General features: G+C 45.8%; 1 protein-coding gene across 1 annotated transcript; it reads left to right on the top strand.

The window, feature by feature from the left end:
* Nucleotides 1–308: 308 nt before the first annotated feature.
* On the top strand, nucleotides 309–24,064 carry SLC15A4 (solute carrier family 15 member 4). Its single transcript, XM_081338933.1, has 8 exons — nucleotides 309–1,723; nucleotides 8,367–8,662; nucleotides 9,749–9,923; nucleotides 11,413–11,502; nucleotides 14,857–15,025; nucleotides 15,858–16,013; nucleotides 19,909–20,067; nucleotides 22,180–24,064. Exons 1-8 carry the CDS (start codon nucleotides 1,142–1,144, stop codon nucleotides 22,314–22,316), a joined length of 1,764 nt encoding a protein of 587 aa, XP_081195059.1. The 5' UTR covers nucleotides 309–1,141; the 3' UTR covers nucleotides 22,317–24,064.
* The last annotated feature ends 490 nt before the right edge of the window (nucleotides 24,065–24,554 follow it).

The raw sequence follows: 24,554 nt of genomic DNA, 5'->3' as shown, positions 1-24,554 counted from the left end.
TCTGCACCCAGAGCCGGTCACTCCGGGCAGAAATAATAATAAACCTTTAACCATAGTGTGGTGGGATGGAGGGTTTGTTGTCACTGTGTGTTGGGGGGAGAGAGAGCACAGGGGGAGGCTCAGCTAATCTCAATGTACACATGTTGTACTTTGACAATAAAGGTTCCAAACATCCGCACGCCTCCCGCCCCCCCCCCGCTTTCCAAAGCATGCTTAAGCATTGCAACATGTTTGCACGTGACAAAAAACCCGTGACTCGCTTTGGGCGTGCTCTGTTGCTCAGTCTCTCGGATGGTCCTCTTGGGGGGTGTGGGGTGGGGGGGAAAAAGAAGTCCAAAAAAAATAAAATAAAATAAAGAACCAGAGAGGAAGGCACTGGAGTTTGGAACAAAGCCGCCTCTGATCCGGACCGACTCCGAATTCCACCCGAAAGGCGCGCTTGCAATTTTTGAGTTTATTCTTTTGCAGCGAAAGCAAGAACCCGGAAGTGTCTTCCACCAGCAAATCAGGGGGGAGCTGTGAGCGACGGCGCGCCGTGGCCAATCAGCGAGCGCGGCCCGGGCCGAAAGAGGCGGGCTTTAGAAGAACCTGGGCATTCCCAAGCGAGGAGGAGGCGAAGTGGCGGCCGGCAGAAACGACGGCGGGAGGGGGAGAAGGCTGTGAGAACGGCGGCCAGCGCCGGGCTTTTCTAGTGAGGTAGTTGGTAGGGGGGGCGGGGAGAGAGAGAGAGAATCTGGCGCGCCTCGGAAGAGCCCCCGAAAGCGTGAGGTTACGGGTTCGAATCCCACTTGGGGAAGAGTTGGGTTTGGAAGCGGGGTTTAATTGAAAAGTTTCGGGGTACGGGGGGTGAGTCGGCTCTTGGAAGTCAGCCCCCCCTTCGTTCTTTAGCTCCTAAGAAGGGATCTGAGCAGCCGAGGAGCTTAAAAGTTGCCAAGAGGGGGGGGTGGAAGGGTTGGAGAGTGCCAAAACTGGGTGAGGGTCCGGGGGGGGGGAACCCCAGAGGTTCCTGGGTCCTTAAGAGAGAGGACGTTGGAGGGGGAGTTGAGTAGGGGGCAACACCCTCATTCTGAGCTAAGGGGGGGAGTTTTTTCAGTTGGGTCACCCAACAGGAGACGTTGAGTGAGGAGTTGGCCAACCAGCAATGCAAGAGGCTGAGTCCAATGAGAGAAGCCCACTCTTAGACCCCAATGTTCGGTCACCCGGCTCCTTCCCCGCAGCCAATATCTTCCATGGACGGCGCTTGGCCTGCGCTGCAGTGCTGCTGGCTGAACTGCTGGAAAGGGTGGCCTTCTATGGCATCACCTCGAACCTGGTGCTTTTCCTCAATGGAACTCCTTACAACTGGGAGGGGACCCAGGCCAGCCAGGCCCTCCTCCTCTTCATGGGGATCACCTACCTGGTCTCCCCTTTTGGGGGCTGGCTGGCTGATGCTCTATTGGGCAAGTTCCCCACCATCTTGGTCAGTATGGCGGTCTATCTCTTGGGCATGCTGGCTTTCCCCGCCATGGCCATCACTCCAAGCCGTCAATGGCTCTGCGGGGAGCTTCACCTATCACCCATTGACAACTGCTCAACGCCTGTGGAGAGTAATGTTACGTCTGCCCCGTGCCCGTCACAAGGAACCACGCCCTACTGTTACATCGCCTCCTACGTCGGCTTGGTGCTGGTTGGGCTGAGCGTGGGCTCCGTCAAGGCCAATATCACCCCCTTCGGAGCCGATCAGGTGGAGTAGCCTTCATTGTCTTCCTCCCTAATGAAATCTTGGGTTGGGTTGTCAAATGGGTGGCCAAGCAGACCAGTTGGACAGCTTCATGTATGTCCTTGCTGCTGTCTGTAACTGTCTTAGTTGGTGGTGTAGATCTTCTTGGAGATGTGGTCCCTGCCGAAACACCATAGTTAAGTAGGAAACCAGGTGGTTTCTTAAGAAGATGGGTTCCATTAGAGTTTGGGCCATCCTAGGCTTGGGTGCTCTTATAGGAATTTCTGCACTAATTGGGGAGGGGAAGATAAATCAATAGAATCTTCCTACTCTAGATATCTATGATCATCTTCCCCATTTCCTGGCAAGCCTGCAGAAGCATCTGGAAAATGGTAGCTTATAGCAAAGATCAGTCTTCTCCAACCTGGTGGGACCCATCAACTCATAGGTTTGGCCACAATAGTCAGTTCAAACAAGGTTGGGGTGGACAATGCTAAGTTAAATGCAACAATGGCCTAAAAGGATAGTTAGCAGCTTTTTAGCCTTCAAATGATGAGCAGTGATTGATTTTTAATGTTGATACCCACCTCCTCAACTCATTCTTGAAACATTCTGGTTTTGTGGGTGTGTTGCATGTGATGCTCAAAGGATTTTCTTGGTTCTCCTCCCGTAATCTGTGGCTTTGTGGATTATTGAGATTAGCTTCCCCACATCTAATCTTCATGATGGCTCTTTCCATCAATTGTCCCTTCCTCTTTGCCTCTCCACCACCAAATTTGGGGGTGTGGTGGAAGATTTGCGGAGTTGGCTTGAAAAGCTCTTCACATTGGGAGATAAGAAAGGAAAATTCAAGAATTAGGGGCCATGAATGAGCTAAGTATCACCTTTGAATTGTGGTGTGGATTGATATCTCTCTCAAGAACGCTGGGATGGCGTGCTTGACTTGTATTTGTATATATGAAATATTGCTGGAAGGGACCTTGGAGGTCTTCTAGTCCAGCCCCTTCCCCCCCTCCCCGCTTAAGCAGGAGAACCTACGCCATCTCAGACAGGTGATTGGCTAGTCTTTTCTTAAAGATCTCCAGTGATGGAGCGCCCATGATTTCTGGTGGTAAGCTGTTCCACTGGTTGATTGTCCTCTCTGTCAGGAAGTTTCTCCTTAAATCCAGGTTGGTTCTCTCCTTGATCGGTTTCCAACCATTGTTTCTCACCCTTCCCTCTGGTGCTGTGGCAAACTGTGTCTATGAGGGGGGGGTCTCCTTTAACAGATCCTGATTCTTCCGTTCTCTTGCCTTTGAATTTGGACAATGGAGGGTTAAGAAATATTTCTGAGTAGGCCAGATTTAAAATTAGAATTTTCAGCTGCTCTTTAGACCAAACTATCCCCGTTAATAGTAGATATTCATATGTCCTGAATGTGCTTGTTGTGCTATTTTTGGATATATTAGCTTCTGTTTCTTGCAATCTCATCCTTCCCCAGTTCTGATGTCTTTGAAATACATTTACATAAATTACGTTTGGTTTGTTTAAGCGGCAATACCTTTCTGGGTGGCTAAAATAGGTGTCGTTTTGGATAATGGGAGTTATAGTCAAAGTCATTTGGCCTGGACCAGATTGAGAACAGTTGAAACCTGAAAAATGTGTATCAAAGTGTTCTCCGGAGGCAGCTGATTGAGTGTAAAAAAACATTGTGTTATATTAAGACAAAGAAATTGGCCTCTTAAATTTCCTAGTGCGCAAATTTCTTCTCTCTTGCTTACTATGCTGTGTCTGCTAAATTTCTATATAATTCTTCCTCTGTGCTAATCGCCCTGACCTGATATGCACACAATTGTGGCCTTGTGACCAATCAGACATGTGACACCAATAGGGAAGGTTTGTTCCAGGAAAGGCACAAAATTTGCCTATTATTGTGAGTTTGGTCCTCCAGATGTTGTTGATATGGCCTTCCTGGTCAGCTGGCTGATAATGAGGAATTCCGGGATTCGTAATTCAGCAACATCTGGAAGATCCATCTCTATGCAAATGAAACTTGGGACTTTGAGGAAACAGGATTGAAAGAGGATTGACACATTTGAACTTCGGAGTTGGAGAAGATTCCTAAGACCAGGTACAAAGCAAGACAAGCAATGGATCATCAAACAGATAAATCCACAGTTCTCACTCAAGGCATGAATGATCAGGCTCAAATTGTCCTATATTATGCGAAGACCCAGTTCTCTGGAGAAGGTTCAGATGCTAGAAAAGATGGAAGGGAAGGGAAGGAGAGGATGAGGTGGATGGACTCTAGTTAGATAGGGCCACCATTGGAAAATATTCTTGGAGACATCCTTCTGGAGAAAATTGACGTATGTGGGCAACACCAGCTTCATGGCACTGAGTCAATGGCATATGAAATCAAATTTCTGTTTCCCATCAGTCAACTTCCTCTGTTGACCTAAGATCTAAACCAGGGATGTCCAACCTTGGAAACTTTAAGACCCATGGACTTAAACTCCTAAAATTGTGGGAGTTGAAGTCCACCTGTCTTGAAGGATGTTGGCTGGAGAATTCTGGGAGTTGAAATCCACAAGGCTTAAGGTTGCCAAGATTGGACACTCCTGCCATCAACCAAAGTTTGTCAAGACACACCTTCATTGTTTTTTCTCTCTCCAAAATGAACGTATTGCTCTTTTCATTTTCCTGATGTTGTTTTCATTATACCAGCGAAACACGCTTACACCCTGTTCCAAATAGGTGGACTTAAGCAATGCAGTGGTTTCATCCCAATGGGCTGAAAAAGAGGATTTTTTTTTCATCACTCTTCCAGCTGTTTTCAAGTTCCTCTTTTAAAATGGTTTGTTTCCTGTTCCTCTCTTTGACACACGGTGATTTTTTAAAAAAAAAACTTCCATGACTTCTCATAGTTCTGCCATCACTGCAAGGAAATGAAACTGACTTGAAACGTAAAAATGGCAAAGGATGAGTAGCCCAAAATCTTTCTACATCACACTGGGGGCGTGAGCGCTTCTTAATTCATGATGGTCAAGAGAATCCCCTGTATATTTATTTGCTTACTGCATTTTTCTCCAAGAACGCAAAGCAGAGACTCTGTACTCTGTTTCTTCTTTTCTTTAGACTAGCCCAGGGGTAGGCAACTTCGGCTCTTTTATGACTCATGGACTTCAACTCCCAGAATTCCTGAGTCACCTGACTCAGGAATTCTGGGAATTGAAGTCCATGAGTCATAAAAGAGCCGAGGTTGCCTACCCCTGGACTGGCCAAACCCAAGTCCTGCAGCCGTTCTTCGTATGTTTTAGTCTCCAGGCCTTGGATCATCTTAGTTGCTCTTCTCTGAATTTTTTCCAAGGTCTCAACATCTTTTTTGTGATATGGTGACCAAAATTGGCTGCGGTATTCCAGGTGTAGTCTGACTAGGGTTTTATAAAGCGGTACTAATTCTATGAGGAGATCAACCCTGACTGCTCTTTAGAGGGCCAGATCCTGAAGTTGAGACTCAAATACTTTGGCCACCTAATGAGAAGGAAGGACTCACTGGAGAAGAGCCTAATGCTGGGAAAGATTGAGGGCAAGAGAAGAAGGGGATGACAGAGAATGAGGTGGCTGGATGGAGTCACTGAAGCAGGAGGCGTGAGCCTAAATGGACTCCAGAAGTTGGTAGAGGACAGGAAGGCCTGGAGGAACGTTGTCCATAGGGTCGCGATGGGTCGGACACGACTTCGCAGCTAACAACAACAACTAATTCTATGATCTTGATTCTATGCCTCTGTTAATGCAACCCAGGATTGTATTAGCTTTTTTGGCTGCTGCTGCACACTGCTGGCTCATGGTTAAGTGATCATCCACTAGGACTCCAAGGTCCCTCTCACAGTCGCTGTTTTTGAGCTAGGTCCCGCCCAATCTGTACTTGTACCTTTGATTTTTCCTGCCTAAATGTAAAAGTTTGCTTTTCTCCACATTGAAACTCATTTTGTTGGATAGGGCCCCTTGTTCAAGTTGGTCAAGATCTTTTTGGATCCTGAGCTTGTCTTCTGGGGTGTTTGGCTATTCCTGCCAGTTTAGTGTCATTTGCAATTTTTTTTTTTAAATTCCATTTATATCCCGCCCTTCTCCGAAGACTCAGGGCGGCTTACAAGCTTAGCAGTAGCCTTCATTCTATGTATATGCCTGCTTATGATGAATTTGATGAGTTCCCCTTCTATTCCCTTATCTAAGACATTTCATCCTAACTAGGGCCAGATTGTCAAGGACGGATTGATACGCAGAAGTCCAGATGTTTAATATGCCAGGCAAAAACTCAGAGCCACCTCTCCCCATCCCCCCAAATCGCACACCCCTAATCTCATTTATCAGATTTTTAAAACCTGGAGCACTACGAAAAGGAAAGATGGCTACACATCTCGAATTGCATGGGTCTTTCTTTCTTCGAAGAGTTTTAAGCAAACCAGAAGAATGAGGGCTAGGGATGATGGCAGTGGTGCCATTCTTGGTCTTCATCCAGCTGTGCTGGCACAGCATCCAAGACAGAAAGTGGACCTTTTAATGAGGCCACGAACAAGGCCTGCTAGTTAAGGACGTTGGCTTTTGTGCAAGCCGGGATGGCATAATTGAACCAAAACACAGCAAAACAAGTCTCTGGATGATTCAGCTGGCGCTGGAGGAACGTTCTGAATTTTTTATGTTCTTCCTTTTTTTTGTGGAGGGGAGATACAGTAGTGGCTTTTCATTCGCAGCTGTGTCATAGAACAGCAGCCCCAATGAGTCATGAAAAATGGGGCTTTGGGGCCAAGGGTGTGTCTGTGGGAATAGATATATATCCCTGTAACAGCTGTTGGGCTCTCAGTCCCCAAGAAACTGTGGCTTATTCTCTATTCTCAATCTTTTCGGCTGCTTTAAGATACGTGGACTTCAACTCTCAGAATTCCTCAGCAAGAGCCACCAATTGGGGTGTGGTTTTTCTCCTTGGTGGTCCTTTGATGAGGGTAGAGGTTACTGCTTGATTGTTTGTCTGGTGTGAATCCCTGCTTATCTAGTTGTGAGCTGCTGGAGAGAATAGAAAATAGAATAGAATAGAACAGAATAGAATAGAAAACATGGAATGGAATAGAAGAGAAGAGAACAAAAAATATGGAATGGAATGAAGTAGGATAGGATAGAATAGAATAAAAATACGATAGGATAGAATAGAAGAATAGAATAGAATAGAATAGAATAGAATAGAATAGAATAGAATAGAATAGAATAGAATAGAATAGAATAGAATAGAATAGAATAGAATAGAATAGAATAGAAAATATGGAATGGAATGGAATGGAATGGAATAGAATAGAATAGAATAGAATAGAATAGAATAGAATAGAATAGAATAGAATAGAATAGAATAGAATAGAATAGAATAGAATAGAAAATATGGAATGGAATGGAATGGAATGGAATGGAATAGAATAGAATAGAATAGAATAGAATAGAATAGAATAGAATAGAATAGAATAGAAATAAGCAATAGGATAGGATAGGATAGGATAGGATAGGATAGGATAGGATAGGATAGGATAGGAAGGGACCTTGGAGGTCTTCTAGTCCAGCCCCCTGCTCAAGCAGGAGAACCTATACTATCTCAGATAAGTGACTGTCCAGCCTCTTCTTAAAAACCTCCAATGATGGAGCGCCCACAATTTCTGGAGGCAAGCTGTTCCACTGGTTAATTGCCCAATGTGTTAGCAAAGCTATACAGGCAGTCCTCGACTTACAACAGTTGGTGTAGTGACCGTTCAAAGTTACAGAAGCACTGCAAAAAGGGACTTCATGACCGTTTGTCACATTTACGACCGTTGCAGCATCCCCGTGGTCACATGATCAAAATTCAGAAGCTTGGCGACTGGCTTGTGTTTATGCATGATGGTTGCCGTGTCCTGGGGTCATGCGATCAACTTTTGGGACCTTCTGACAGGTAAAGACAATGGGGAAGCCAGATTCGTTTAACAACCGTGTTACTAGCTTAACAACTGCAATGACTCAGTGAACATCTGTGCCAAGGAAGGTCGTAAAATGGGGCAAAATTCACATAACAAATGTCTTATGTAGCAACAGAAATGTTGGGCTCAGCACCCTTGTAAATCACAATTTCTTCTCCCTTCGCTACCAGGGGAATTCTGGTAGTTGAAGTCCACATGTCGTTAAGCCACCAGGGTGGAAAAACACTGGATTACAAGAATGCTACTTAGTTATTATGGGATATAACAACAAAATCTTGAAAATCTGCCAAAACTTTCTTCCCCCTCCTCTTATACCCAATAGAATCAAGGTGAGGTTTTCTTGAGTTTCTTCCTCACTCGTTCCATGGCTGACTGGGGGATTCTGGGCATTGAAAGCCAGGGTCCAAGGTTGGGAAACTCTGCTCTCTATGGACTAAAAATGGAATTCTATTTTGCATATCTCGTTTGCTTTTTATAGAGGCAGAGATTTGCACCTGCTCTTTCAAAGTTTGCTTCCTGAAATATCTCCGGTCTCTTCTGTGGCATTATGAAAATTATCCCTGTAAAAATGTTCCTGCTGCAGGTCCTTCAAGAAAGATATTATATATATTATATATAATATATATACAGGTATATATAAATAATTTTCTCATAGAGTTTTCTTCTCCCTGGGGGAAAAAAATCTCCTCTAGGTGAAGGATCGAGGTCCGGAGGCCACCCGGCGTTTCTTTAACTGGTTTTACTGGAGCATCAATTTGGGAGCCATCTTGTCCCTGGGGGGCATCGCGTACATCCAGCAGAATGTCAGTTTCGGCATCGGCTACATCATCCCCACGGTTTGCATTGGGGTCTCCTTCGTGGTCCTCCTGTGTGGCCAGAGCGTCTTCATCACCAAGCCCCCAGATGGCAGCGCTTTCACCGACATGTTCAGAATCCTGGCTTATTCTTGCTGTAACCGAAAACAGCCAGAGCGTTTTTCCAGCCCCAGGTAGGTAAAAGTGAGGGGTGGGTGGGTGGGTCTTTTTCCCTGGACAGTTGGTGTAAAACCGGAGTCTGGATACATTAAGTTTGTGTTGCTTTTTATCTAGGGGAAGACTCTGTTAAACAAGCTTTCTGGGGATCTTGAAAGCAAATAGTCTCTGCTAAGCATTTTTGCCTTCAGCAGCTCCTTTCTTGCCTTTTTGTGTGTTTGTGGTTCTTGAAGGCATCGAAAAACAAATTTTGAAATTTTGATGGGCAAATACTATACAATAGCAGCGCCCTTTCTTTCTCTTCCCTTCCTTTTTCCCCCTTTCTCTCCCCTCCCTCCCTTTCCTTCCTTCCCACTTTCTCTTTTGCTTCTCTTCCATTCTCGTTACCTCTCCCAACTTTCCTTCCTTCCCTTCCCTCTCTCATTCCCCCCTCCCCTTCCTTCCTTCCTTCCTTCTTTCCTTTCCTTTCCTTTCCTTTCCTTTCCTTTCCTTTCCTTTCCTTTCCTTTCCTTTCCTTTCCTTTCCTTTCCTTTCCTTTCCTTTCCTTTCCTTCCTTCCTTCCCACCTTTCCTTCCTTCCTTCCTTCCTTCCTTCCTTCCTTCCTTCCTTCCTTCCTTCCTTCCTTCCTTCCTTCCTTCCTCCCTTCCTTCCTTCCTTCCTTCCTTCCTTCCTTCCTTCCTTCCTTCCTTCCTTCTTCTCACCTTTCCTTCCTTCCTTCCTTCCTTCCTTCCTTCCTTCCTTCCTTCCTTCCTTCCTTCCTTCCTTCCTTCCATCCTTCTTCTCACCTTTCTCCCCATCCCACCCCATTTTATACAGAGCATTTCACAAACTTCGTGCAAACCTTTGACATTTTCCAGTGGGGGGGGAAAACCTGTCTTCAATCTGAAAGAATTTCCATTTTTGATTTGCACCCTAACCAAAAAGCAGGATATTAAAACTAGTTAGTATGTGCCTTCCCGCCCTTCTTTGAGTCGACCGATTCTTCCGCTTTGGGACCCCCAAAGATTTGGCCCCAACAGCCTTAAAAAACAGCCGGCTCCAAAGTCTTTGGGTGATGCTGCCGGGAAGAAACCACGGAATAAGCCTTCCTTTTCTTTCTGAAGGGGCACCCAGGGGATCTTTCACCAGCCTCAGCCTTCAAGGGACAGCCTTTTTGAAGCAGCCAAGACTTCCCACGGGGGTCCTTTCCGAGAAGACAAAGTGGAAGACGTCAAAGCCTTGGTCAAAATCATCCCCGTCTTTTTGGCTCTCATCCCGTACTGGACCGTCTACTTTCAGGTGGGCGGATAAAACGTGGTTTCTTTTGGATTATTTTCCAGGTGGCACAACCTTATTGTTGTGATTCAGGGTCAGCCTGTGGGTTCGGCAGTTGGGTCGGACGACTCAGAGGAGGAGGAGGAGGGGGGTGTTGAAGAGCTTGCTGAGGGGGTTGGACAGCTTGATGAGAGCCCTCAGCCAGGCCCCTCTCACCTGGTCACGACGCAGACCCAGCTGTGTGAGCCTGACAGCGTGGATGAAGATGACCCACAGCTGGCCCTGTTCAAGGACGCCCGACGCAGGAGGCAGTCAATCAGGAGTAAACAGAAGAAGGCAATGGGGCTGCTCGGAAGGAGGCAGAGAGAAGCCACGCCCTGAACTGTTTAAAAGGGGAATGCGTGGGAGGGCTGGTTTGCTGAAGGCAACCGCTTGAAAAGCTCCTGTTTCTTGGTTCGTGTCTTGTTCTATTTGTTTTTGTAGCAATAAATTTGGCAGGCGTAATTCCAGCCTCTTGCCTTCTTGTAAAAGGGGTTGTCCCTGCCTTTTCTGCAGGGCCGGTAGCAGGCTGGTACAGAACACTTATATGCAAACCGGTAGGTGGGTGCAGCAAATTAGACATTAGCCTGATCCAAATCCCTTCGCTTTCAAAACAAATTTCCAGTTCCTCGTCCTCGTGCACAGAAAGAAAACTTCAGAATCTGCCTTTCTGGGCATAACCCCTTATTTATTTATTTTGCAAAAAGCTGAGTTAACTTGGTGACTGATTCTAATCGACCACGATCCATGCTAGGTCAGTGCTAGGGAATCCTGGTCAAAGTTAGAGCCCTGGAATCGATCCCTATGGTGGGAAAAAAAATGTCTTTAACGACTCTGGCTTTGCTCAGGCGGACTCTGAGGTGTTCTTTCTGTGCATGAGGACTAGGGGCTTGATCTTGTTCTGTGCTTTTTTGCTTGGGACTACACGGCCACAGGATCGGAGGCTGGACCTGGTCCCGAGTTGGTTGGGTTCAATATTTGGGATTTTATTTCTATAAGCGGCCCAGAGTCAACTGTGAGTAAGTTGAGCAGCCAGATAAATTTGCTTAATAAATAAAAATATATAAACTACTAGGTTGAAGAGATGGGGACTAACAGCAGTGGCTGTATTTGTGATTTATTCTTTGGCTCACATGCTTTTATGATTTATTTGTTTCTGTTCCTTCTTAGTGGCCCAGAGTCACCTGTGTGTGTGTGTGCTTGTGTTGGGGGCTCTAAATTGAGTTAAAATAGCAGGTTAAGACAGGCAGCTAGATAAATTTAACAAGTAAATAATAGGGGAGCTCAACTGTGGCTTTTTAAAGAAGGCAACAGATCATCTGAAAGATGGGAGAAATACATTTAATTTTGGGGTATGAGTTGGTTGGTCAGGCTAAAGTTGATCGGCTGCTTCCAAGCCATTGACAAAGAGGGTTTGATCCTGCTGGGCTTTGTAAAGAAAGCTGCTGAGCCATAAATCCTTTTGACTTCACAGATGCAGACCACCTACGTCCTCCAGAGTCTCCATTTGAAAATCCCACAGTTTTCCAACAGCACGTTCAACAGCACGACAAGCGCCCACGCGGTGAGCCACGAAGTGAAAACAGGGTAACAAGAGTTGGAAGGGACATCTATGCAGATTCTCAGTCATCCAGGTTGCCTCTTGAAAGAGCACCTTTGGGACAGTCGGAAGGGACCTTGGAGATCTTCTAGTCCAGCCCCTACTCAAGCAGGAGACACTCTACCATTCAGGACAAATGGCTGTCCAGTCTCTTCTTGAAAACCTCCACGGATGGAGCATCTGGCCAGCCTTACCTTATTGAATGGACTAGACTAGACTAGACAGACCAGACTAGACTAGACTACAATAGAATGGAACGGAACAGAACATAATAGAATGTGGAATGGAATGGAATAGAATGGAATATTATAGAATATTTAGAATAGGATAGGATAGGATAGGATAGATCAGAACAGAACAGAACAGAACAGAACAGAATAGAATAGAATATTGAGTGGAATAGAGCAGACATGTCAAACACAAGGCCCGGGGGCCGGATCCGGCCCGCGAAGTGGTTTCATGTGGCCCGCGAAGCCATGCTGGAAACAGTGAGGGAACGGCCCCCACTGCCTTGGCCCTGGCCCAGAGACCCTCCTTCTGCCAGAGACCCTCAGATCTCTCCCACTCCTGCCCAGGCCCCCATAGGCACCCTTGATGACAACGATGTAGAGCTGGCCACGCCCACCTAGTAGGCCATACCCACTCTAGCCACGCCCACCCAGCAGGCCACGCCCACCCAGGCCACACCCTCCCAGCCCCCTGAGGGCAACCGCAGTGCTGATGCGGCCCTCAATGAAATTGAGTTTGACACCCCTGGAATAGAGTAAGAGTAGAGTAGAGTAGAAGTAGAGTAGAGTTGGAAGGGACCTTGGAGTTGTTCCACTGGTTAATTGTTCTAACTGTCAGGTAATTCCTCCTTAGTTCTAGGTTGCTTCTCTCTTTGATCAGTTTCCATCCGTTGCTTCTTGTCCCGCCTTCAGGCGCTTTGGAGAATAGATTGACTCCCTCTTCTTTGGGGCAGCCCCCGAGATACTGGAAGACTGCTATCATGTCCCCCCTCGTCCTTCTCTTCATTAAACTACACATACCCAATTCCTGCAACCGTTCCTTCTATGTTTTAGCCTCCAGTCCCCTGATCATCTTTGTTGCTCTTCTCTGCGCTCTTTCTAGAGTCTCAACAACTTTTTTACATTGTGGCAACCAAAACTGGATGCACTATGCCAAGTGTGGCCTTGGTTTGTATAGTTTTCCTTTGTAAACCAAAGCTATAAACAAACTATATCTATACACACACAGTCTTCCATTATTTGAAGGACTGTCACAGAGAAGAGGGGGTCAATCTATTCTCCAAAGCACCTGAAGGCAGGACAAGAAGCAACGGATGGAAACTCATCAAGGAGAGAAGCCACCTGGAACTAAGGAGAAACTTCCTGACGGTGAGAACAATTAATCAGAGGAACGACTTGCCTCCAGAGGTTGTGGGTGCTCCAACTTTGGAGGTTTTGAAGAAGAGATTGGACAGCCATTTGCTATGGGATCTCCTGCTTGAACAGGGGGTTGGACTAGAGGACCTCGAAGGTCCTTCCAACCCTTTTATTCTAAGTTCTATGTTTTCTAACTAGCTTAAGCAATTGGACTTTTGGTGCAGTGCTAAAAATAGGGTTTGTTTGTTTGTTTGTTTGTTTGTTTATTGATTTATTGATTTATTGATTTATTGATTTGATTTGTATACCGCCCTTCTCCCTAAGGACTCAGGGCGGTGAACAGTGACATAAATATCAGAATGCACAAATACAGATATTGAAAACAAATTAAACCCTAATTTTGCCCAAATGCAGAAGATAAGTTACCTTAAAACAATAATTACAACAGAACCCGTCAGACCAGACCGGATTGCTCAAACAGATATGTTTTTAGGTCGCGTCGGAAGGAGCGAAGGTCGGGAGCCATCCGGAGCTCCCCAAATGCCTTTCCATGTGTCCCTTCGGGTCTCCCGAGTGGTCCCAGGGCCGTTGTGTCTGTGAAATCCCAGAGATCAATCCTCAAAAGCGAAGGTCAAAACATCTCCAATTGGAGAAGGACCCTCTCCCCCCAAATCCATTGGAATGCCTGTTCCATCAGTCGACCGATCACATACTCCTGTTTTGCCCATTTCAGCATTCCTGGTGCACTTTGTTTGGCATGAATATTTCATCATTAGAGTAATCACAGTTTTCCAAAAAAACAAAAAAACAAAACCAACATTGGAGATCCTGGTGAGGCTTTCCTGTTTAATTGGGACTTTTTCCACCCTTCCCCTCTTGAACTATTCTGGTGATTACAGAGGAGCAAGTATCTTTTTGCTAGCGGCTAAGGGTATGTCGGCTTGACCTGGGTCAAAACCTCGCAAGGTGGAATTTTAATGAAGAGCAAGGCATCTGCAGAAGGTCTGCAACAACAGAGAGAGGATGAGAGCAGATCTCAGCACGGTTTTTGTGTAAATAACTCTTTTAGGAACGATTTTTCTATGCAGACCATGTGCGCTCATGGTTTAACCTATGATCCCTCGTGAAACTGTCGTTCTTCTCCGCTTGTGGGTTGATGAAGACAGATACTTAATGAGTTTACAGTTTCTGCATCTCAGAGAATTTTAATTTCTCTGCTGGCAGGATTTTGTTTTTAGTTCCTGGGAAGTTGGCTGGCAGAGCCAAGGACTTAGCAGATGTTCTCCAAAGCCAGGAGGCCATAGGGATAAAAGTGGAATGGTTTGCCTCCAGAAGTTGTGAGTGCTTCATCACTGGAGGCTTTTAAGAAGAGATTGGACAGCCCTTTGTCTGAAGTGGTATAGGGTTTCCTGCCTGAGCAGGGGGCTGGACTAGATGACCTCCAAGGTCCCTTCCACGTTTGCTCTTCTCTTATTCTGTAAATCGTAGGTTCTGCTCTCTCACACACATTAATCCTTGCTGACGTTGGGTTGATGTTCCTCAACAAGCAACATGGGGTCCATCTGCACAGAACAGGGGTCCCGCGTTGAGGACTAGATGGCTGAGTTTGGGTTGTTGCCTTTATAGAGCCTTGGTGTAGCAGTGGGCTAATGCCTCCTTAAGTAACACCAGCTGCCTGCAATTAGTGCAGGTTCGAGTCCCACCAGGCTCAAGGTTGACTCAGCCTTCCATCCTTCCGAGGTAGGTAAAATGAGGACCCAGATTGTTGGGGGCAATTAAGCTGACTTTGTAATAATGCCGCATGGGGTGTGTGTGAAAGCCCTAATAAGCAGGCATATACATAGAATGAAGGCTACTGCTAAGCTTGTAAGCCGCCCTGAGTCTTCGGAGAAGGGCGGGATATCAATGGAATTAAAATAAAAAATAAAAATAAATCTCTGTCTCTCCACCCCAGTTCCCCGCTGCTTGGCTAACCATGTTTGATGCTGTGCTGATCCTCATCCTCATCCCCCTCAAAGACAAAGTGGTGGACCCCATCTTGAAGAAGAAGGGGCTCCTTCCTTCCTCGCTGAAGAGAATTGCGTTGGGGATGTTCTTCGTCATGTGCTCTGCGTTTGCTGCAGGTAAGGCACAGGATTTTGGACTATGGAGTGCCACCACTGGACCAGGCAGTCGATATGGTGTCATGATGTCTATGGAGATTCTCAGTTGTCCAGGTCAAGATTGTCCCAAAGATGCTTTTTCGCAAAGGCAACTAGACTTCCTTGTTTTTTTTCCTTTGAAGACGTTTCGCTTCTCATCCCTGAAGCTTCTTCAGTTCTACCTGGATGGTGGGGAATGGAAGTCCAGTTGCCTTGTGAAAAAGCATCTTTGGGACATGGCGTCCTGATCTAGATCTCTGCTTAGAAACAAGACTTTTAGCAGCTACATTTCTAAGGTTGCTCTAATTAACAACTTTCACTGTTAGATTTAACGACTGGCAACTTGGGCATTAACCAAAGTGGTCACTAAGTGAAACCGAGACTGCACTTACAGCTTTCCTTTGCTTTATAGACCTGCGAAGGTCATCCATGTAAGCTTTCATTATAAAGTTATTTTTTTAACTTCATACGGTTGCAAAATGAGGCAGTCACTAACTGGGAACCACCAGTAATGGGAGAACGTTTTTTTGACCAACCAAAATTTTCAATCATCTTGAAATCTTCACCAATGGTTTAACATCTGTGGGCGTCAGAGGGGGCTAAACCCATCTTATTCTCTTCCTGATGATTTGGATTATTGCACGGTCAATCCTAAACAGGATGACCAATCAGGGCGAGCACTGTGCAATCAAAACCGCAATGCTTTGTACACAAGTACAAATTAAATTAAATTAAGTGTGAGGTCAGGGACAACGTGGAACCTCGGAGAGATGTCGCAGATTGCGAGTCATTTCTTGCATGTTTTTCCTTCCAGGAATATTGGAAAGCGACCGGCTAAGAAGAGTCAAGACCAAAATAATTGATCAGAAGATTGGGATGACAATCTATCACGCAGCCGACATGTCCGTCTGGTGGCAGGTCCCTCAGTATATTCTGATCGGAATCAGTGAAATCTTAGCCAGCATTGCAGGTAGGTTTCAAATGTTGCGTGTGTAAGAGGAATACAGGCACCCCTTAAGCCTCGTCATTCAGTCTATAATTCCCTAGCCGAAAAGACCAGAGATTTGCAAATCTCTTTGCAATCTTTGGAGAATCTGAGCAGGTAATCTAGGGCCAACTGCCTCGGTCCTGAACCACGGTTAGTTTAGGCAGTTTTCATTGAGTAATCCAATTGGCTGCATCAGTACATTTCTCTGAGGCAGAAGTGGGCAATTAATTCTCCTAAGGGGCTACATGAGAAAGCGGGACTGCTGCGGAGGGCCAAACCAATAGGCTGAACGTAATTCTGCTCAATTACGTGCATGGCATACAGTTAGTTATGAGGATGTTATTGAATTTGGGTCATGAAACGTCTGCAGGAAAACAACCAAACTCAGAGAAGACCGAGGACCCCAGAGTTGTCTTCCTCCTCCTCCTCCAACCTCACTCCCTTCTAGTACTGATGATGTTCCCTAGTTGGCCATGAAATGCTTGCAAAAAACCAGTCAGGTTCAGAGAGCACCAAGGACCCCAGTTCTTCTCCTCCTCCTCCTCCTCCTCCTCCTCCTCCTCCTCCTCCTCCTCCTCCTCCTCCTCCTTTTTTCCACAAACCTCACTCTCTTCTAGTACTGATGATGTACCCTAGTTGGGTCATGAAATGTCTGCGAGAAAACCACCAAACTCAGAGAGGACCGAGGACCCCAGAGTCGTCGTCCTCCTCCTCCTCTTCCTCCTCCTCCTCCTCCTCCTCCTCCTCCTCCTCCTCCTCCTCCTCCAACCTCACTCTCTTCTAGTACTGATGATGTACCCTAGTTGGGTCATGAAATGTCTGTGAGAAAACCACCAAACTCAGAGAGGACCAAGGACCCCAGAGTCGTCGTCCTCCTCTTCCTCTTCCTCCTCCTCCTCCTCCTCCTCCTCCTCCTCCTCCTCCAACCTCACTCTCTTCTAGTACTGATGATGTACCCTAGTTGGGTCATGAAATGTCTGCAGGAAAACAACCAAACTCAGAGAGGACCGAGGACCCCAGAGTTGTCGTTGTCATCCTCCTCCTCCTCTTCCTCCTCCTCCTCCTCTTCCTCCTCCTCCTCCTCCTCCTCCAACCTCACTCTCTTCTGGTACTGATGATGTTCCCTTAGTTGGGTCATGAAATGTCTGCGAGAAAGCCACCAAGCTCAGAGAGCACCGAGGAGCCCTCAAACACTTATTTACATTTGATTTCTGATTCCTGACTGATCTCACGTGGGCCTGACAGGGGCAGCCAAAGGGCTGGATGTGGTCTGGAGCCCATAAAAAGCCCAGGTTTGAGGTGCAAACACATTACTTACAAACTAATATTGGCCCAAACCAGGATTTAACTCCAGGGAAGCAGCCAGATTGTTGGACGGCCTCTAGGGTGTTCTTGGTAGATTTTTTTTTTAAAAAAAAATATCGTGGCTTGAATAAACAAGGGTGTGGTGGCTTCTTTGCTGGTGCATCAATATCCAGGCTCATCACCCGCGATTGATTTTTTTCTTTTCTTCTTCTCCCTGTGTGTTCCTCTCCTCCCCTCCGACTTTTGGTGCAACCTGCAAACGGGAGGTGTGTGCGTGGCCGTAAAATCTCATTTTCTGGACTGTTTCACACACATTTTAGGTTCATTAGGAAAAAAAAAAGCCACCAGCCTCTCACTCTTTCGCATAGCACTCATATCGCCTTGTCTTCTAATTAAATCATAGCCGTGTTCTCACCGTGGGACTCAATCAATTCCGATCAACTTGGTTTCTCCGGGGTCCTTTCGTGGGCTTTTGCTAGCAAGGACAAACTCGCCTCCAGTTTTACAGGCAGGAGTTGGGCGTTTTTGAGTCTAGAAACCAAATATTGCAGAGCAGCAGCTGGGGCAAAGATGCTGGATCGAACCCTGGTGAAGACTAGATCCACATTCAGAGGCCCAGTTTGGTCTCATGGTTAAGGCTCCAGGCTAGAAAGTGGGTGTCTGTGAGTTCTAGTCCCCCTTTAGGCATGAAACTGGGAGTTCTAGTCCCATCTTGGGCGTGAAAGCCAGTTGGATGACTTTGGCCCAATCACCAGGAGACTAGGAGTTCTAGTTCTGCCTTAGGCCTGAAGGTTGGCTGGGTGATTTTGGCCCATCACCAGGAGACTGGGAATTCTAGTTCCACCTTAGGCATAAAAGCCAGGTGGGTGATCTTGGGCCAGCCCTTCTCTCTCAGCCCAACTCACCACTCAGGTTTGTTGGCTGTGAGTAAACTAGGAGGAAGACGGCGCATTGGAGGTGTTCACCGGCTTGAGTTCCTTGTAAAAATCAATAAGAGCAGGGTGCAGAAAAATAAACATGTGATCTGCAAAAAGACCATCTCCCTAGACGAGGAACGTGCACACTGGAGTGTCGTGTGGGTCTCCCTCTGTGTCGCTCGTTCTAAAATGTGAGCGGTACACAAGAACGATCGCATTACTGGTCTTCAGGCTTGATTAAAATTCAATACAGCAGCTGGCGTTATTTTCCACTCGTAACGTTGAATTATTTCTTTTTCCCCCCTCTGGACACATTTGAAATGGCAATTTGGCCATTTGCTTGAGAAAGCCTCCAGAGGCAACCTTTAAGGCTTGGTGGGAGTGCAGATAGGAATTGGGTTTTGGTTTTTTAGATTTTGAATTCTGGGTTGAGAATAGGACTCTCCTGTTCCTTATTCTTTCGTTCCTTGCAGCATGGAGCAAGCCATGTGTTGTCCTCTCTTCTCCAGGGCGATTCAGATTTAGAAAGTTCAGGACTTCTGCTTCTTTCTGAATTCTGAAGAGGCTTCATCTGGAAAAAAAAACACGAGACCTCGTTTTTTGGAGGCAATCAATGGGTCGACGGCTACAAGCCTACTTTGTGAGTTGTAGCTGCGTGTTGACCACGAGAGGGCAGAATTTCCAGAGGTTTGGGATGCTGAGAGGCACAACTTACACAACGTATTTTCATATATGGTGGACTTGTAAAAGGGTTAAAGCTTTTTGGATTAAAATTTGGTGGAATATGCAAAAAATATTCAAGAAAAGGATAAAGTTTTGTCCGCAACTGTTTTTATTGGGTATTATCACAGATACTACCGTTGTGGACACTAAGTTGATGTTGAATTTAATTACGGCAGCGAGACTTTTAGTAGCGCAATATTGGAAGAAGGAAGAACTGCCGACTATAGAAGAATGGACTTTAAAAGTTTCCAATTTGGCGGAAATGGCAAAGATCCCAGCGTATTTGAAAGACCAATTGCAACAGAGATATATTGTGGAGTGGAGAAGATGGATTGATTATATCCAGAATAAATATGGGACTAAAAAGTTTCACTTAGCATTTGAATAAGTAGTGGATTTATATGATGTATAACTAGCTTGTAGTTATTTTATTAAGAGTTAAAGTGCGATAGAATTTAATATTTTATTGTTGTTTGCATATTTTAGATTATGTTTGTTTGTATTTTTATACCCTGTATTTAGCTCTGGGAAGTCGGGGAGGGGGGGAGGGGAGGGGAGAGTTGGGGAGGTTTGGGGAGAGGGGAGGGGGAGGGGAGGGGTTTTGTATTCAAAAATGTACTGTAAAACTTTTCAATTTAAAAAAAAACATTTATGTGCCTGGCGCCTAAGTTTTGGACATCAGAGGCTGCCCCGTTTCGAATTTCCAAGCACAGAAGCCAAAACCGCCCTTGTCGAGTGGTGAGAACACCCACCAAGCACAGGATAAAACCTGCGACGCAAACGAATTAAGAGGCAAATACATTTTAAATGTCTAGAAAATCCATTGCTTCATCGTCGTCCCGAGAATAAAGAGGCAGAGAATCTTTCTGTTGAAGTTAGCTTGCGAACTAACCGTTTTCCGTCTGTCTGTCTTCTCTTTTTTTTTGTTCCAGGTTTGGAATTCGCCTATTCCGCTGCTCCCAAATCCATGCAAAGTGCAATTATGGGTCTCTTCTTCTTTTTTTCTGGAATTGGCTCTTTCGTGGGCTCCGGACTTTTGGAGTTGGTATCCCTCAAATCAATCGGTTGGATGAGTAATCACGCAGATTTGGGTCAGTTATCTCTTATTGCCTCTTATGCAGGCAGAAAACCATATTCAAGTTTACCTTTTATATGAATAACAACAGCAGCAACAACAAAACAACAATAACAATAATAAAAAATTGGAAGGGAACTTGGGAGATCATCTAGCCCAACCCCCTCCACTGATTAATTGTTCTCCACTCTCAGGAAATTCCTCCTTAACTCTACGTTGGATCTCTCTTTGATAGTCTTCCATCTGTTATTTCTTGTTCTAACCTCAGGCACTTTGGAAAATAATAATAATAATAATAATAATAATAATAATAATAATAATAATAATAATAATAATAATAATAATAATAATAATAATAATAATAATAATAATAATAATAATAATAATAATAAAAAAAATAAAAAAGTTGGAAGGGACCTTGGGGGTCCAGTCTCTTCTTAAAAACTTCCAGGGCTGGAGCATTCTGGAAGTAGGATTTGGGAATGGCCGGTCTGGAGAAAAGAAGGACTAAGGGGGACATGATAGCAGGCTTCCAGTATTTGAGGGGCTGCCACAAAGAAGAGAGGGGTCAACTTGTTTTCCAAAGCGCCAAAGAAGGCAGGACGAGAACCAACGGATGGAAACTAATCAAGGAGAGAAGCAACCTGGAATTGAGGAGAAACTTCCTGACAGTGAGGACAATCAGGGGTGTCCAATCTTGGCAACTTTAAGACTTGAGGACTTCAACTCCCAGAATTCTCCAGCCAACATGGCTGGCTGGGGAATTCTAGGAATTGAAGTCCACAGGACTTAAAGTTGCCAAGATTGGACATCCCTGAACTAGTGGAATGGCTTGCCACCAGAAATCGTGGGTGGTCCATCACTGGAGATTTTAAAGAAGAGACTAGACATTCACCTGTCTGAGACGGTATAGGTTCTCCTGTTTGAGTAGGGGGCTGGACTAGGAGACCTCCAGGGTCCCTTTCTATTCTGATTCTGATTTTTAGCAAATTCAGGTCCCAATGGGGATTGTAAGTTAAAGGAACCCTGAAATAAAACAGATTCTCCTCTGAAATCTCAGGGAACCAGTTGAGCAAGACCCAACTTAGTACATAGCATGGAAACGCTCCACCTCACTAAATGAGCTAATGGGGAAGGGTGGTTTTTTTTGCGGGGGGGGGGGAGGGGGGTGCATAAAAGTTCTCAGGACCTTCTCAAATCAGGCAAGAAACTGATTCAGCGAGAAGAGCCATACAGATGCTCGGATGGGCAATTATTTTCCCAATGCATCGATCAGGCTCAAATCCTCTCCTTCACCCATCTGCAAGACCCCGAAATTGCCAGCCAGCATTCCTCTAAAAAACAGTTAAAATTACTTCTGCCTTGTGCGTGCGAGAAAAAGATTTTTATGGCCTGCACAGTCTGATCCGTAAAAGTGTGTGTGTGGGGGGGGGGGGAGAGGCAGTTTTATAAGCCCTTGTGCTTTTCAGGGGAAATATATATCCTGTTTTTAAGTGTCAGTTGGAAGAGCTTCAGTGTGGTTCTCGCCTCTGATTTAAATTGGGTTTAATTGAATTAATGCTTGCAAAGAAAAGAGGCTTCACCTTGACAAGGGTGTGACCAGCGAACTGACAAAATTCAGTAGTTTCTTAAGCAAAGGAAATACTTAATACGTTTTGATTGTGCTGAAAGGGTCTGATTTGGCCCTAAATGTCAGGAAATCCATCCTTCCTTCCTTCCTTCCTTCCTTCCTTCCTTCCTTCCTTCCTTCCTTCCTTCCTTCCTCTCCTCCTCTCCTCTCCTCTCCTCTCCTCTCCTCTCCTCTCCTCTCCTCTCCTCTCCTCTCCTCTCCCTTCTCTTCTCTTCTCTTCTCTTCTCTTCTCTTCTCTTCTCTTCTCTTCTCTTCTCTTCTCTTCTCTTCTCTTCTCTTCTCTTCTCTTCTCTTCTCTTCTCTTCTCTTCTCTTCTCTTCCTCTCCTCTTTTTCTTTTCTCTTCTTTTTTTCATATCTGTCCACCTTAGGTGAGTCCCAACCTTTTCCTTCTGGGACATGGTCTAACTTCCCAGGCTCCATCCCTAGACAACAAAACCCATCTCCTTGCTTTCTGCTTCCCGGTCAGCATCTTACTCCGTCTCTTGTCTCCCTCGCAGGTAACATCAACGGTTGCCATTTAAACTACTACTTTTTCCTCCTGGCGGTGATCCAGGGCATCACCCTGCTGCTTTTCCTCATCGTGTCTGTCAAATACGACCGTCAGAAGTGGAGGGCTAACGCCGGACGGACTTGACGTGAGCGTAACAGAAGGCATGGAAGTCAGTGGAGCATCAGGAGCTGTTGCTGACCCAGCAAGAAACCGCCGTTTCAGAGGGGGCGTCTTACTTTTGACTTGCATGATTTTTGACTTCTAGTTTGGACCCCTCCCTGCTCTTACACACACACACACACACACACACACACACAGGCTAAAGCAGAGAGTGCCTTACGCTAGCAAACTAATGTTACGGGCTGCATCCTGTGATGTAGACCAGACCTGATCTAAGGCGTCCACATTTTCTCTGATGCTTTTTTCCCCTTTCAAACCTGACATGACAAACCCAGAATCGTTTTGACTTCCCTTCCGGGGTGACGGACGGACAGAACTGCGCATCGGATGTGTGGGCGTGTCTTTGCGTGACGACGTCCCAGGCTGGCTTGAAAAATAATGCATTCCTGCCCCTGGACACCTTTTGAGGTTCGAAGGCCATGGTGCGACGTCAGCCTAGGTTTTGGGCGTTGCTGGCATCCGTGGTTCTCTCTTACACAAAAGCATCCCAGTACTCCTGACGGGTGGCGCTCCGAAGCTCAACCGGCGGCTCTGGCGCTACGGCTGGGGATCATAGGTCTATTTAGTCCAGGGTATGAAGAGAGCTAGTTAGACAACGCTGAAATAAAAGATATTTTTAAGCTACTGTAGGTTTTGGGGTGGGGGGGGATGTTTGGTTTGGTTTTATGTTAGCAATTATTTGGGAGTGCGAAACTGGTTTGGCATATTCTTGCCTGTTTCCTGACATTTCCTTCCCTTCTTTTTCCCCTTCCTTCCTTCCTTCGTTTTCTTCCTCCCCCTCCCTCTTTCTCCCTCCCTCCCTCCCTCCCTCCCTTCCTTCCTTCTCCTTCTTCCCGCCATCTTTTCCCCCCTCCCTTTCTCCTTCCTTCCCTCCTTCCCTCCTTTCCTTCCCTTCCTCCTTCTCTTTTCCTTCCTTCCTTCTCATTGCCCCTCCTTCACTTCCTTCCTTCCTCCCTCCCTCCCTCTCTCCTTCCTTTCTTCTTTCCTTCCCCTTCTTCCCTCCACCTTTTCCCTTCCCTCCCTCCCTCCCTCCCTTCCTTCCTTCCTTCTCCTTCTTCCCGCCATCTTTTCCCTCCCTCCCTTTCTCCTTCTTTCCTTCCCCTTCTTTCCTGCATCTTTTCCCTCCCTCCCTCTTCTTCCTCCCTCCCTCCCTCCCTCTTCTTCTTCCCTCCCTTTCTCCTTCTTCCTTCCCCCTCTTCCCTCCTTCCTTCCTTCTCATTGCCCTCCCTCCCTCTTTCGCTTCCTTCCTTCCCTCCTTCCTTCCCTTCCTCCTTCTCTTTTCCTTCCTTCCTTCTTTCCTTCTCATTGCCCCTCCTTCACTTCCTTCCTCCCTCCCTCCCTCCCTCTCTCCTTCCTTTCTTCTTTCCTTCCCTCCCTCCTTCCTTCCTTCCTTCCCAGGATTTTTTTTATGACATTTGGGTTTAAATCAGAGATGAACATGCAAACAAAGTTCTCAATTCTTCATCCGCTTGTGTTTTTCAAGTTGTCTCAGCCCCAGCCTTGACTCATCAACCCTTTAAACCAACTCTTTGCACTGAATTTTAGAGTCGCTGGAGGGAAGAAAAACGACCTGAGAATTGCTGCTTAATTCTTAACCAGGGAGGGGAGGCAAATCTTCTCTTTTTAAAAATATCAAGTATCTTCCTTTAAACTTGTTTACACAACCCTTGTGATGTGACCCTGTGTAAATAAATTTTTAAAAATGGTTCATCTCCATAGTTTCTCTCCAAATTCAGTTATTTTATTCGCAAGGTGAAAAGGTCTGAGAAGAAAGTCGGTACTTAAAAAAAACAGATGTTGGTGCTGCAACACTATTGGAAGCTATTTTCACAGTTCATAAGGACTGGAAACTTCAGCGAACACCATAGCTTCTTCAGATAGGTTTTCCATCTGTAATCATTATTGACAGACACAATCATTCCTGTATAATAAGAAGCTTGTACGATTTTTATCTTTGTTGGTTCACTTATATCTGTCTAGATTGGAACATGGTCTCTGGATCGGTATAACGCCTAGGTAAGGCCACACTTGGAATACAGCGTCCAGTTTTGGTTGTCACGATGTAAAAAAAAATGTTGACTCTCTAGAAAGAGAGCAGAGAAGAGCAACAAAGATGATTAGGGGACTGGAGGCTAAAACATATAGAGAACAGTTGCTGGAATTGGGTAGTTTATTAAAAGGAAGAACTAGAGGTGACATGAT

This window comes from Vipera berus (genome assembly GCF_964194415.1).
Source record: "Vipera berus genome assembly, chromosome: 14".
Lineage (NCBI taxonomy): Eukaryota > Metazoa > Chordata > Lepidosauria > Squamata > Viperidae > Vipera > Vipera berus.
The sequence above is the reverse complement of the archived record's forward strand: the minus strand, read 5'-3'. Positions and strand labels throughout refer to the sequence as shown.

Excerpts from the sequence above, each read along its gene's own strand:
- SLC15A4 (XM_081338933.1), top strand. The coding sequence starts at position 1,142 with ATGCAAGAGGCTGAGTCCAATGAGAGAAGCCCACTCTTAGACCCCAAT. Across the intron at positions 8,663-9,748 it reads GAGCGTTTTTCCAGCCCCAG|GGGCACCCAGGGGATCTTTC; the intron begins GTAGGTAAAAGT and ends TTCTTTCTGAAG. Across the intron at positions 16,014-19,908 it reads AATCTTAGCCAGCATTGCAG|GTTTGGAATTCGCCTATTCC; the intron begins GTAGGTTTCAAA and ends TTTTTGTTCCAG.